General features: G+C 39.7%; 1 protein-coding gene across 1 annotated transcript; it reads left to right on the forward strand.

Moving 5' to 3' along the window:
- Positions 1-519: 519 nt before the first annotated feature.
- On the forward strand, positions 520-1,059 carry LOC109815165 (uncharacterized). The gene has a single exon (XM_020379805.2). It carries the CDS (start codon positions 520-522, stop codon positions 1,057-1,059), a length of 540 nt encoding a protein of 179 aa, XP_020235394.2.
- The last annotated feature ends 11,213 nt before the right edge of the window (positions 1,060-12,272 follow it).

The following is a 12,272-nucleotide window of genomic DNA, read 5'->3' on the forward strand; positions in this document are numbered from 1 at the left end:
ATTGGCAATCACACCCTAGCATAGGGTGGAACCAGAATGATATTGCTCAATCTAGTAGACCTCCTATGCAAAGGACCAACTTGTATGACAGACAATCTAAATTAGAAGAAACAGTGAACCAGTTCATCCAGGTCTCAATCTCTAACCACAAGAATACTGAAGCATCTATAAAGAATTTGGAGATTCAAGTGGGACAGCTGGCCAAACAATTGGCTGAAAATTCTGGTGGAAATTTTTCAGCCAATACTCACACTAATCCAAAGGAGAATTGTAGTGAAATTACAACAAGAGGTGGTAAGATAGTGGGTGTGTTGGAGGATGAGGAAGAGCAGCAAGAAAAAGAGGCTGAAGAGAGAGAGGGAGGTGAAAAAAATAATGAAAAAATAAAAAAATTAGAAAATGCAAAAGAGAATGTCATAGAGGGAGAAGAGTTGGCTGAGGAAGTTGTTGTTAAAAAATCAAAGAGCCAGCTAGCAAGAGAGTTGAAAATGAAATCCAAAGGTGTCTAGTACCAAGGATATGCCATATCCCCCAGCCCCAAGCAAAAAGGATAAAGAGAAGCAATTTGCACGCTTCATGGAGCTTTTTAAGAAGCTTCAGATCAACATTCCATTCTCAGAGGCATTGGAGCAGATGCCCACTTATGCAAAATTCATGAAAGACCTCTTGACAAAGAAGAGAAAGTTCATTGAGCAGGAGATTATTGAGTTGGAAGCGGGGTGCAGTGCCATAATTCAAAAGAACTTACCTCCCAAGTTCAAGGACCCTGGAAGTTTTACAATTCCAATCACTATTGGGGACCTATCAGTTGGAAGAGCACTGCTAGACTTGGGTGAAAGCATTAACCTCATGCCCTTGTCTATGTTAGATAGAGTTGGCCAAGTGGTAGTAAAACCGACCCGCATGACTTTGCAACTGGCTGACCGATCTATCAAGTATCCTTATGGGGTGATTGAAAACATGCTCGTTAAAGTTGACAAATTCATATTTCCAGCTGATTTTGTGGTTATGGATATGGAAGAAGACTCTGTTATTCCTATTATCTTGGGGGGTCCATGATGAGGTGATCACTTTTAATGTATTTGAAGCTATGACCCATCCGAATGATAAAGGTGCTTGTTTTCGAATGGATGTGCTGGATGAGGTAGTGCTTGAGGCTAAATAACAGCTAAAAAAGTCATCTTCTCTTGAATGTGTGTTAATTGATACTATGGATGAACTCGATGAGGAGGATGTGATTGAAATGTCTGAATGCTTGAAGCACCTAAATACTTTCAAGGAGATTCCACCTAGTGATGCCAACCATGAGGAGTTAAAAGGTGACAGCACACTAGTGAGCACTAAGCCAGAGTTGAAAATACTTCCAATTCACCTCAAATATGTCTTTTTGGAGCCAAATGGTGAAAAACCAATCATCATTAGTAACTCCCTGTCTCAATTGGAAGGAGAAAAATTGATTAAAGTCTTGCAGGTGCATAAGGAAGCTATAGGGTGGTCCATTTCTGACCTTAAAGGCATCAGTCCAGCTTACTGCATGCACAAAATAAACATGGAGAGTGATTACAAGCCAGTAGCTCAGCCTCAAAGACTCAATCCCATTATGAAGGAGGAGGTGAGAAAAGTGGTTCTAAAGCTCTTAGAAGCTGGGATGATATATCCAATTTCAGATAGTGAGTGGATAAGCCCCATACAAGTCGTGCCAAAGAAGGGAGGAATGACTGTGATCACCAATGAGAAGAATGAGTTGATCCCAACAAGAACAGTAACAGGCTGGAGAATGTGCATAGACTACCGGAAGTTAAACCAAGCCACTAGGAAAGACCACTTTCCTCTTCCTTTTATGGATCAGATGTTGGAGCGACTGGCCGGTCAAGCGTACTACTGTTTCTTAGATGGGTACTCGGGGTACAACCAAATTGTGGTTAATCCCGAGGATCAAGAAAAAACTTCCTTCACATGCCCATTCGGGGTGTTTGCTTACAGAAGAATGCCCTTTGGTCTTTGCAATGCACCAGCTACCTTCCAGAGATGCATGCTGGCAATTTTTGCTGATTTGGTGGAGAAATGTATTGGAGTCTTCATGGATGACTTCTTTGTTTTTGGGTCTTCATATGATGTGTGCCTGGAGAATCTTGAGCTAGTTTTGAAGAGGTGCATTGATACCAATTTATTTCTGAACTGGGAGAAGTTCCACTTTATGGTTCAAGAAGGTATTGTTCTTGGCCATAAAATTTCAGCTAGAGGAATAAAAGTGGACAAGGCCAAGGTTGATGTGATTGAGAAATTGCCTCCCCCAATTAATGTTAAGGGTGTTCATAGCTTCCTTGGGCACGCTAGTTTTTACAGGAGGTTCATCAAGGACTTTTCTAAGATCGCCAAACCTTTGTGCACCTTATTGAACAAGGACCAACCCTTTCTCTTTGATGAAGAGTGCATGAAAGCATTTTTGACCTTGAAGAACAAACTCACCACAGCCCCTGTGATTGTTGCTCTGGATTGGAGTGATGACTTTGAGTTGATGTGTGATGCCAGTGACTATGCTGTTGGAGTTGTCTTAGGTCAGCGGAGGAATAAGGTGTTTCACTCTATTTATTATGCTAGTAAAGTGTTGAATGGAGCACAGTTGAACTATGCAACCACAGAGAAAGAGCTGCTAGCCATTGTGTATGCCTTGGAGAAATTTTGAGCTTATCTTATTGGATCCAAGGTCATCGTTTACACCGACCACGCAGCCATTAAATACCTGCTCACCAAAGCTAAATCAAAACCTCGACTAACTACTGCAAGAATTCAACTTGGAGATAAAGGATAAGAAAGGTTCTGAGAATTTAGTGGCTGATCACCTCTCAAGATTAGTCAATGAAGAAGTTACTTGCAAGGAGGGTGAAATCAAGGATGAGTTTCTGGATGAATCTTTGTTGTCAGTGCAAGAACGTCCGTGGTTTTCTGACATGGCGAACTTTAAAGCAACTGGTATCATTCCGGAAGACTATACTTGGCAGCAAAAGAAAAATTTTTTCCGTGATGCCAATTACTATGTTTGGGATGACCATTTTCTCTTCAAGGTAGGGGCTGATAATCTGCTAAGGCGGTGTATAGCTCAAGATGAAGCCAAGAACATATTGTGGCACTGCCATAATTCCCCCTATGGAGGTCATTTCAATGGTGAACGAACTGCAGCCAAAGTCCTACAATCAGGGTTCTTTTGGCCAACATTGTTTAAGGATGCCTATGATCATGCAAAGAGCTGTGATAGATGTCAGAGAATTGGAAATATTTCCAAACGCCATGAGCTACCATTGCAAAACATGCTTGAAGTAGAGGTCTTTGATTGTTGGGGGATCGATTTCATGGGGCCCTTACCTTCCTCTTACTCAAATGAGTACATATTAGTGGTTGTGGATTATGTTTCCAAATGGGTCGAGGTTGTGGCTACACAAAAGAATGATGCTAAGACAGTGATCAAGTTTCTCAAGAAAAAACATCTTCTCCAGGTTTGGTGTTCCAAGAGTTTTGGTCAGTGATGGGGGAACTCACTTCTGCAACTCTCAGTTAAAGAAGGTGTTTAAACACTATGATGTGCGACACAAGGTGGCTTCTCCTTATCACCCGCAAACAAATGGGCAAGCAGAAGTCTCAAACCGGGGAATCAAGCGTATCCTTGAAAAGACAGTGAATGTAAGCAGGAAAGATTGGGCTCTCAAGTTGGATGATGCACTTTGGGCCATCGCACTGCCTATAAGACACCTCTTGGACTGTCACCATTTCAGATGGTTTATGGTAAAGCATGTCACTTGCCGGTTGAGATGGAACATAAGGCATACTGGGCTATCAGGTTCTTGAATTTTGATCCAACCCAATCAGTTGAGAAGAGACAATTATAATTGAATGAATTGGAAGAATTACGCCTCAATGCTTACGAGTCAGCTAAGAACTACAAGGAAAGGACAAAGTTGTATCATGACCAGAAGATTCTAAAGCGAGAGTTTGATCCGGGACAACTTGTGCTCCTTTACAACTCCCGGTTGAGACTCTTTCCAGGGAAGCTAAAGTCAAAGTGGTCAGGGCCATTCAGAGTTAAGCAAGTTAAGCCTCATGGAGCAATACAAGTGGAGGATGTTTCCTCCAAGGAGAGCTGGGTGGTAAATGGCCAAAGACTTAAACTCTACTTGGGCGGTGAAATTGAGCGAGCTTATTCCACCGTTGCATTGGAGAACCCCTAAAGCTTTGGTTTGTCAAGCTAGTGACAGAAAACGAGCACTTTATGGGAGGCAACCCATCATTCTTAATCCCAAAACATGTTAGCATGCCTTTAAATTCAGTTATTTTGTGTTAGTGTGTTTTAGGTGTAGGTACATGTTTTATCATTGTGTTTGCTTCTTAGTCGAGAAAGCATTGTGATTGTGAGGGCTTGAGGAACTTCATGTTGAGCTATGCTTGAAAAATTTGAAAATTTGCAGAAAAATTGAAATCCATGCTCAACATGAAGTTCCAAGCTAAGCTATATCAGTGCAGAGGTAGAAAAATAGCTCTCTAGAGGTGCCAGACTAAGCCTCAGTCCCACGCTTAGCCTCAAAACTTAAACTTGGAAACTGGGAGTTCTCTCTGGAACCCCCACGCTTAGCTCAAAATCCACGCTCAGCGTGGACGTGGCAGAGTAATTTGGCTCCTGGAGCTCCCACGCTAAGCCCTAGTCCCACGCTTAGCCTAGGAGTTCCTTTTTCATTAAATGTTGTCACACACTCTCTCCAGACACCTATTTCTTTCCCTCTACCACTCCTCACTCTCTCACAAACACTCTCAAACCCTAAGTCTCTTTCTTTGCTTCCTTGGTCGTGTTTCTCTTGGTGTGGGTAGGCTCCATTTTCTTTCCTCTTCATCAAAGGCGCGAAGGTAAGTTCATCTCCTCTAACCTTGTGTGGTTCCTTCCTTCGTATGTTTCTTGGTTCCCATTCCTATTTTTCCCTAATCATCTAATCCCCCAAACCATTTTTCGTGCAAACCCTTGTATCCATGGTGTTCTTGAGTTTATTTTCATGGTTGTTGTTCATTGATGAGATTTGCACATTTGGGGTGGTGTATTTTTGAATGGGTCTTCTTGAAACCCTTGGAAACTTTGTTTGCGTGACTACCCAGTACAAGATCTAAGCTTTTTCTGCGTTTTTGATTGTGAATGACGAAATTTTTGGGCCAAAAGGGGGAGCTAAGTGCTGCACCCATGACGCTGAGCGTGGGCCTGGCGCTCAGCGTGGCCCTGGCAACAACTTTGCCCTATTACTGCACTTCTCACGCTAGGCGTGATAATGGCGTTGAGTCCCCTTTTTGGCAGCCACATTTGGCCTCTGTTTGTCCTACTCTTGTGCTTTAATGGGTGAATTTCAGAAGCCTTCTTTGTTCACACTTTAAATTGAGTTGGTGGTCATGTTCACTTTGCTTCATTGTGGTTCATTGGTTGGCTTTAACCTTTACTTTCATTGTCCTTGCACTTTCATGTTGCCCAATTTTTCAGGATGGCTCCACCAAAGACACGCCCGGAGAAAAGAATTAAAACTACTGCAGCGCGACCATTTCGTGGCCCTTCATTTGACTCCCACACCTTCCGTGACAAGGAACATCAAGAATTCTATCCCAAGTTGGAAGAAAGAAGTCTCTGGATGGAAAAGATGGTCAAACTCAAGCCAACTGAATATCCAGAATTCCAAGCAGAAATATAAAGAAGGAAGTGGGAAAAGCTGGCCTCCTACATGGCTCCTGCTAACATTTCTGTTGTGCGGGAATTTTATTGCAATGCTCGGGTTCTTAGCAAGGAGTTCCCTGTGTACACTAGCTATGTTCGGGGTATCACGATCAAGTTTGATGCCGTCACCATTAACACTTTCCTAGGCACTCATCTGACTGAAGGCCTCAGGTACTGCGAGTATTCTGATTGGGTAGCCCGCAGCAAGAATTATAGGCTGGTGGAGCGCACAGTTTGTAAACCACGGAAGGGATTTCAATACACAAGCAGGGGGAAGATATCTCACATTCTCCGAGAAGATTTGATTCCAATGGCAAAAGTTTGGGTGGCTTTTATTCATGCCAATCTTTCTCCTTGTTGCCACACTTCTGATGTCCTAGAGTCAAGGTATCTTGGGTCATCCTTCACTCATTACACATCTTTGTCATCGAGCTGGAGTCGATGTTACTGAAACACCATTTGAGAAGTTGAAGATGCCCATCAACAAAGTTTACATTGATACCTACTGCTCCAAGGAGAATAATAGGAGGACTGCCAGTACTTCAGCTTCTTTCTCTCGAGCACCAACACCAGTTAGTGATATGGAGTCTCGGCGGTGGGAAGATATTAACGCTGCTCTGATTTGCAGTGAACAGAGGGATGAGGCCATGTTCAGAGCTATTACTATGGTGATGGATAGTGTTCGTAATCTTTCCATTCATGCACCAGGACTCGCCCCAAATTTTCATCCACCTTCAGCTGCAGCTTATTCTGCTCATGTAGCATGGCCAGGAGGCCCTGCTCAACAGTAGGGGGAAGGTGATGCAGCTGATGATGCAGTTGATGATGATGAGGAGTCTAAGGAAGAATCTGAGGAGGAGGATGACGATGAAGAAGAAGAAGAGTCGGATGAGGCTGAAGAGGATGAGGAGGAAGACTAAGCTGTGTCACTTTGAAAAATTGTGTTTTATTATTATGTTCTATTATTTTGTTTTGATTATCTTGTTGTGTACTTCTTATTAACCCTTTACCTTTGGTTGCATACATATTTCAATGCCACTGACTGTTTAGCTTTAATGCATTTTGAAAACTGAAAAAAAAAATTCAAATCAGGTGTGCATGTTTCCCTTAGTGAACAAAGGTATTTTTAGATACAAGATCAAAAATGTTTGTGGTTGCACTCTAGGGATGATTAGTGACAGTGTGATAATTACTTTTGTGGTTAATGATTGTGGCATGATACTTTTGAAAAGTTTTGAGCACCTTTATTAGCCCATGTGAGTTTTGGCCCCTCTTGTTTTAAGAGTGTTACCATTTGATTTCATGCGGTTGATTTTGCTTGAGTCTCTTTTGAGTTTGCATAGCATATGTTGTTTAGAGATGATCAAGGCAATTTTTCTTGTAAATTTGAGCCACTTGACCAAAAAGCCAACCTAACAGAAAAGTGAATCCATTGCACCCTACTTTGAGCTAAATAGTGAATCCATTGAAAACCTTAAAGCCCTTAAGAAAAACAAAATTCTCCCACACCTTAGGAATAGGAGAGCAGTCAAATTGATCATAAGTGGAGAAAAGTCTTAAGTTTGGGGTATTTTGGGGTGATCATTGTTGCTGAGCATATGGATAATTGTTGCATGTTATGGTTGTACCATTGTGGCCATTAGTCAATTGTTATTCAAATCAAAAAGAATTTCAAAAATCAGTTTAAAAAAAAATCAAAAGAGAAAGAAAAAAAAATCAAACATCAAAAAGTGATTAAATTGTGTTAATTAATAAGTGTGTTGTATGAGAGATTCCCACCTAAATACACTTGTGTGATGAGAGAAACACTGATCTTGGTGAGGAAGAGGTTGTTCACTAATTTTCATTAGTATCACTGCCATGCTTGTTAATCCCTTTGGAAACTATTGCAATGCACTTTTGATATCAAATTGTGTGGGCACCACATTAATTGGCTGATCAAGTGTAAACATTTTCTGGTGTTCAACTATTGGAAGACATGTATGCCTGTTTTGTGTGATTCCCAATTTTCAAATCGTGTTCAATAAGGAGATTAGGTTGTGTGTCAACTTAGTTGCTTTATTTTTCTTTGCTTGAGGACAAGCAAGATATTAAGTTTGGGGTATTGATAAGTGCTATGATTTCATTAAGTTTATGGCCTAGTTTGAAGCACTTATCTTAATTTTCCTTGCTTTAGACCTTGTTTTTAACTCAAAACATCTCTAAAGTATTAGGTGATCACATTTTGTCTTTGAATCATGTTTTTAGGTAACTTACAAGTATTTGGTTGTTGTTTTGTAGTTTTGAAGAAAGCTAGGAAAGAAGGAAGGAAGTCAAGCACAAAGTGGTGAATTTGAAGTTGAAGGAATTTTTGGTTAAGTCCCCAGGCTAAGCCCCAGATCCAGGCTTAGCCTCAGCTTGGCAGAGAATCCCTGGAATAGAATGTTGATCCCCACGCTGAGCGTGGAACTGAGGCTGAGCGTGGGAGTCCCAGAACCTCATTTCACTCCAGACTTATCCCCAAGCTTAGCGTGGCTCTCACGCTTAGCGTGGATTATGCTGACATGTCATTATTCACATAAGACAAAAGCTTTTATGACCTAAAAGTGGGATTTTTCGAGGAGAGAAGGAAGGAGGATCATTCTTGGACTTTGTGTGGCGGATGGAGAGCTCTGGAACCTTCAACATCAAGCTTCTTCCTTTCTTCATCATTTGTAGAGTTCTACATGTCTATGTGTAGCTAAACTCACCCTTGTTGGGGTTTGATGTAACTAAGCCCATTCTCATGTGTAAACTCTAAGCTATCAATCTAAGTTGTTATTCAGTTTTATTGCTCTTTTTCTTTGCATAATGCTTGTTATGGCTTGATCACCCTTAACTTGAACTTAAGATTTTTAAGAGATTGAAAAATGATTTTAAACCTTTGACTTGAAATAGAGCAGCTAATGGTGTTTATTGCTAGAGATAGAGTAAATGCCATTGGTCTTTCTTAAGCTCTTGTTTTTAAAGCTGGTTTCTTGGTTAAACTATGCAAGAGATTGATAGTTTAAGCTAGCAACTTAGATGCCAACTTGTAAGAGATTAGGGTTGGTTACTTTTGAGAGTGATTGATAAATTCTGAATAATAACTATTGTGAACTTAGTGATAAGCATGAGAGGAAGGTTTAGTGAAGTCAACCCCAACAATTTATTAATATTGCTTTAGAATCAAGTTTTGCACTCTAAGTGTTTACCAAAATACCAAAAAGAATTGTTATTGCTTGTTTACATTATTTACTGCAGCAAATCAAACTCTTATTGCTTTTTGGTAGCTTAGTTAGTATAACAAGTGAAATTGCAAAGTGTTGCGCAAGTCCCTTGGGAGACGATACTCATACTTTCATTGAACTACTTATACGATTTGGTACACTTGCCAAACGAGATAACAAACATCTTTTAAGTATATACTATATTAATAAGAATATCTATAACAATAATTATAATTAAAGTTAAATATTTTATGGAGTTGACTTTGGTGTACACCTTAGTCAATTTTATATTTTAGGGTGAATGAGCTGAGACAGTTCAAGAATCCTAAATTTAATAAAAATTAAAATTAAAATTTAATTAAAGATATATCAACATACAAATATTTTCTAGATAAAGAACTATGTGACTATGATTCCCCATTGCACATGGAGATACGTAGAACCAGGAAGTAAATATTGTCGAGCTAAAAAAATAATAAATAAATAAAAATATTATCTTCCTTTTTATATAACAATAATATTTTTTTATAAAAAAACACATTAGTTAAATGAAATACATTTTATCATTATAGTTAATTTTGATTAATTTAGGGTGAGATAAATATTTTAAAAGTTATAAATAATTTGTTTAATTAATTAAAGGTAATCATCTTAAGACGAACGTTGTGAGGTGCTAATACTTTTCTTACACGTAATCGACTCCTTAACTGAAAAATCTAATTTTTGTAGACCACTTTCTATCTTGTTTTTTTTTCTAATGTTTTTTTTTCGTAAAAATAAACATTAGTGGTGACTTCATCTTCATATTTTTTTTTTTTTTTGCATCGTCCCGTTATGATCTCAGTTGTAACAATGGATATTGACTTATTCATCACTATAACGTAGTGAGTAGATTTCAGAGTTTAGTTGACTTTGGAGAGAAGAGTATATAAGGGTTTCTCTGAGAAGGGAACTTCATAAGTTCATTCTCAAATAAACAGAGAGAATTTTAGAGAGAAAGACTCTGGGTTTGTGAGCTCCTTTCTCTCCCAAATTTCTTTAATTGATTCTTCTTCTTCTCTAGATCACTAACTTCTTCTGTCTTCTCTTGGAATTCAAGCTAAGGAAGCTTGCTTTTGGAGGATTAAAGTCCACAGGTCGAGCTTTGGAGGAATTTCTTCTTCTACTTTATTCTTGGCTATTTTGAGCCAACTTTCAGGTGAGAAAAGCTAGAATGTAGGTTGTTTGGTTGCATGTGAGTTTAGGAACTCAATTGATGCATGAATTTTGAGAATCCAAGGTTGGATTGAAGGAATTGCTTATTTTCTAGGTTTGGGGGAAAATGGGGTTTTTGGCGATTTTGATGCATCGGATGGGTGCATGTTGAATTTAAGTTTGTTTTCAAGTTGTATTGAGCCTATATGTTATTTTTCATGGATTTCATGTGACTGGATTTGCTGATTTTCAGATTTTGATGGAAAATTTTGAAGTTTTGAAGGCTGCTGTATGAATTTACGCCAGGCGCATGTTCTTGGTGTCAGACGTGCATTCATCAAGGGCACTCATTTCTTGATCACGCCAGGCGCGGGATTAGTCGCAACGGGCGTGACTGTAAATGGGAGCCTCTAGATAAGTTCATGTCAGGCGTGAAGAGAACCACGCTAGGCGCGATATCAGATAGTGGTCTTGGATTGTGTTTTACTGATATTGCGCCAGGCGCAGGGTAAGTACATCGGGCATGGAGACTCCTATGAGTCTCTGTTTCAAGTACGTCGAGCGCGCCAGGCGTGGATGAGTCTTAGGACTCTCATGTTAGGTTTAGGCCGGCGCGCGGTGGCTACGCTGGGCGCAAACATATTTATTAATGATTAATTTGAAATGATGCTTATGCATGTTTATGGGGAAGAATTGATCATGTATGTATGATATATGATGTATGGTGATACATGATTCATATGTGCTTGGTAATGATATGTATGAATGTTTGAATATGATATGACATGTGTATATGTTCATATGAGGATGATTTTGATCATGATGTTGGATTGACTATGTATGATGTACATGCATTATTGCATGTGATGCCTTATGGCATGTGTCTAGCTTAGGACTTGAGGAGAGGGAAATGTTTTCGAACAGGAAAAGCTCACATAGTCTCTTGAGAGTGGTGCTTAGATAGGCCACTGGTTTAGAGTGAGAATGGTGCTTAGATAGGCCATTAGTTTGAGTGAGTCTCCTCTAAGTCCTTAGCTAGTGTTGGAGCAGGGTATGAGGTCGAAGGTTATTCCCTTAACCAAGTACTGGGGAAGGTGCATGGTTCCTTGCAGATAGTCGGTGGGAGAACTCCACAAGTGACTTGATAATGCATGCCAAGGTCGTGGTAAGCCTGTACCTAGCTGTGCTATACCTGACGGTGGAACCGAACTTCCAAGTGTGTAAGTGACATCATTCGAGTAAACCCGAGTGAGGATTTATATCCTGTTTAGTTGTGACCGAGCGAAGGCATTGGGCGTGAAAACGGTTAGGGTGGTTTCGGTAGAATTGGGATGTCACTTATACTGCTCTACTGTTAGGGAAATCTTCTAGGTGTATGCGTGGCGACGCATTAGATGCTAGATATGCATTTTGATATCTTTCATGTGTTGCTTAATTGCATGAGTGTTGTTATGATGAAGTGTATGGTGTTTGACTTCATGATTGGATGATTTTTTAGTTGAGTAGCATAAATATTTATTCTCATGCTTGTATGGTTGATTTTTGAACTCTAGTTTACCCTTCTGTTTCCATGTGGTTGGACTACGATGATTATACCTTGTATAGGAGCAGGTCAGGGCTAGCTTGGAGTTGTGGTGACCGCTGGGAGATGAAGAGTTTTGTCCTAGTGTCAGAGTTACCTTCTTGGATAACTATTGTTTGTGTTTGACCGGAAGTAAGGTGATATTATTTTGGATAATTGTACATATTTTGTACATAGAAACATAGTTATTATATTTTATAATTATATACCTGTATGTATGAGTTATCCAGTTTTAATATTTCTCTTAATTCACACTAGTGGAAAATTAGTATATTATGTCACCTCTTTAACGTCAGAAATACGAAAATCCGACGTAAAAAAGACGCGGTGGCATTTTTGTAATTTTCACAAACTTTTTTACATCGGACCTGGTATGGTCTGACGTAAAAAGTCAAATCTACGTCGGATGTATGTTGTTTCTGACGTAGATTTGACATTTTACATCGGACCCTACCAAGTCCGACGTAAAAAAAGGACGCAAAATTGAATAAGAGAGTGCAAGGTACACCGTGCGCATTCACTCTTCATCACT

Source organism: Cajanus cajan, chromosome 3 (assembly GCF_000230855.2).
Source record: "Cajanus cajan strain Asha chromosome 3, NIPB_CcT2T_4, whole genome shotgun sequence".
Taxonomy (NCBI): domain Eukaryota; kingdom Viridiplantae; phylum Streptophyta; class Magnoliopsida; order Fabales; family Fabaceae; genus Cajanus; species Cajanus cajan.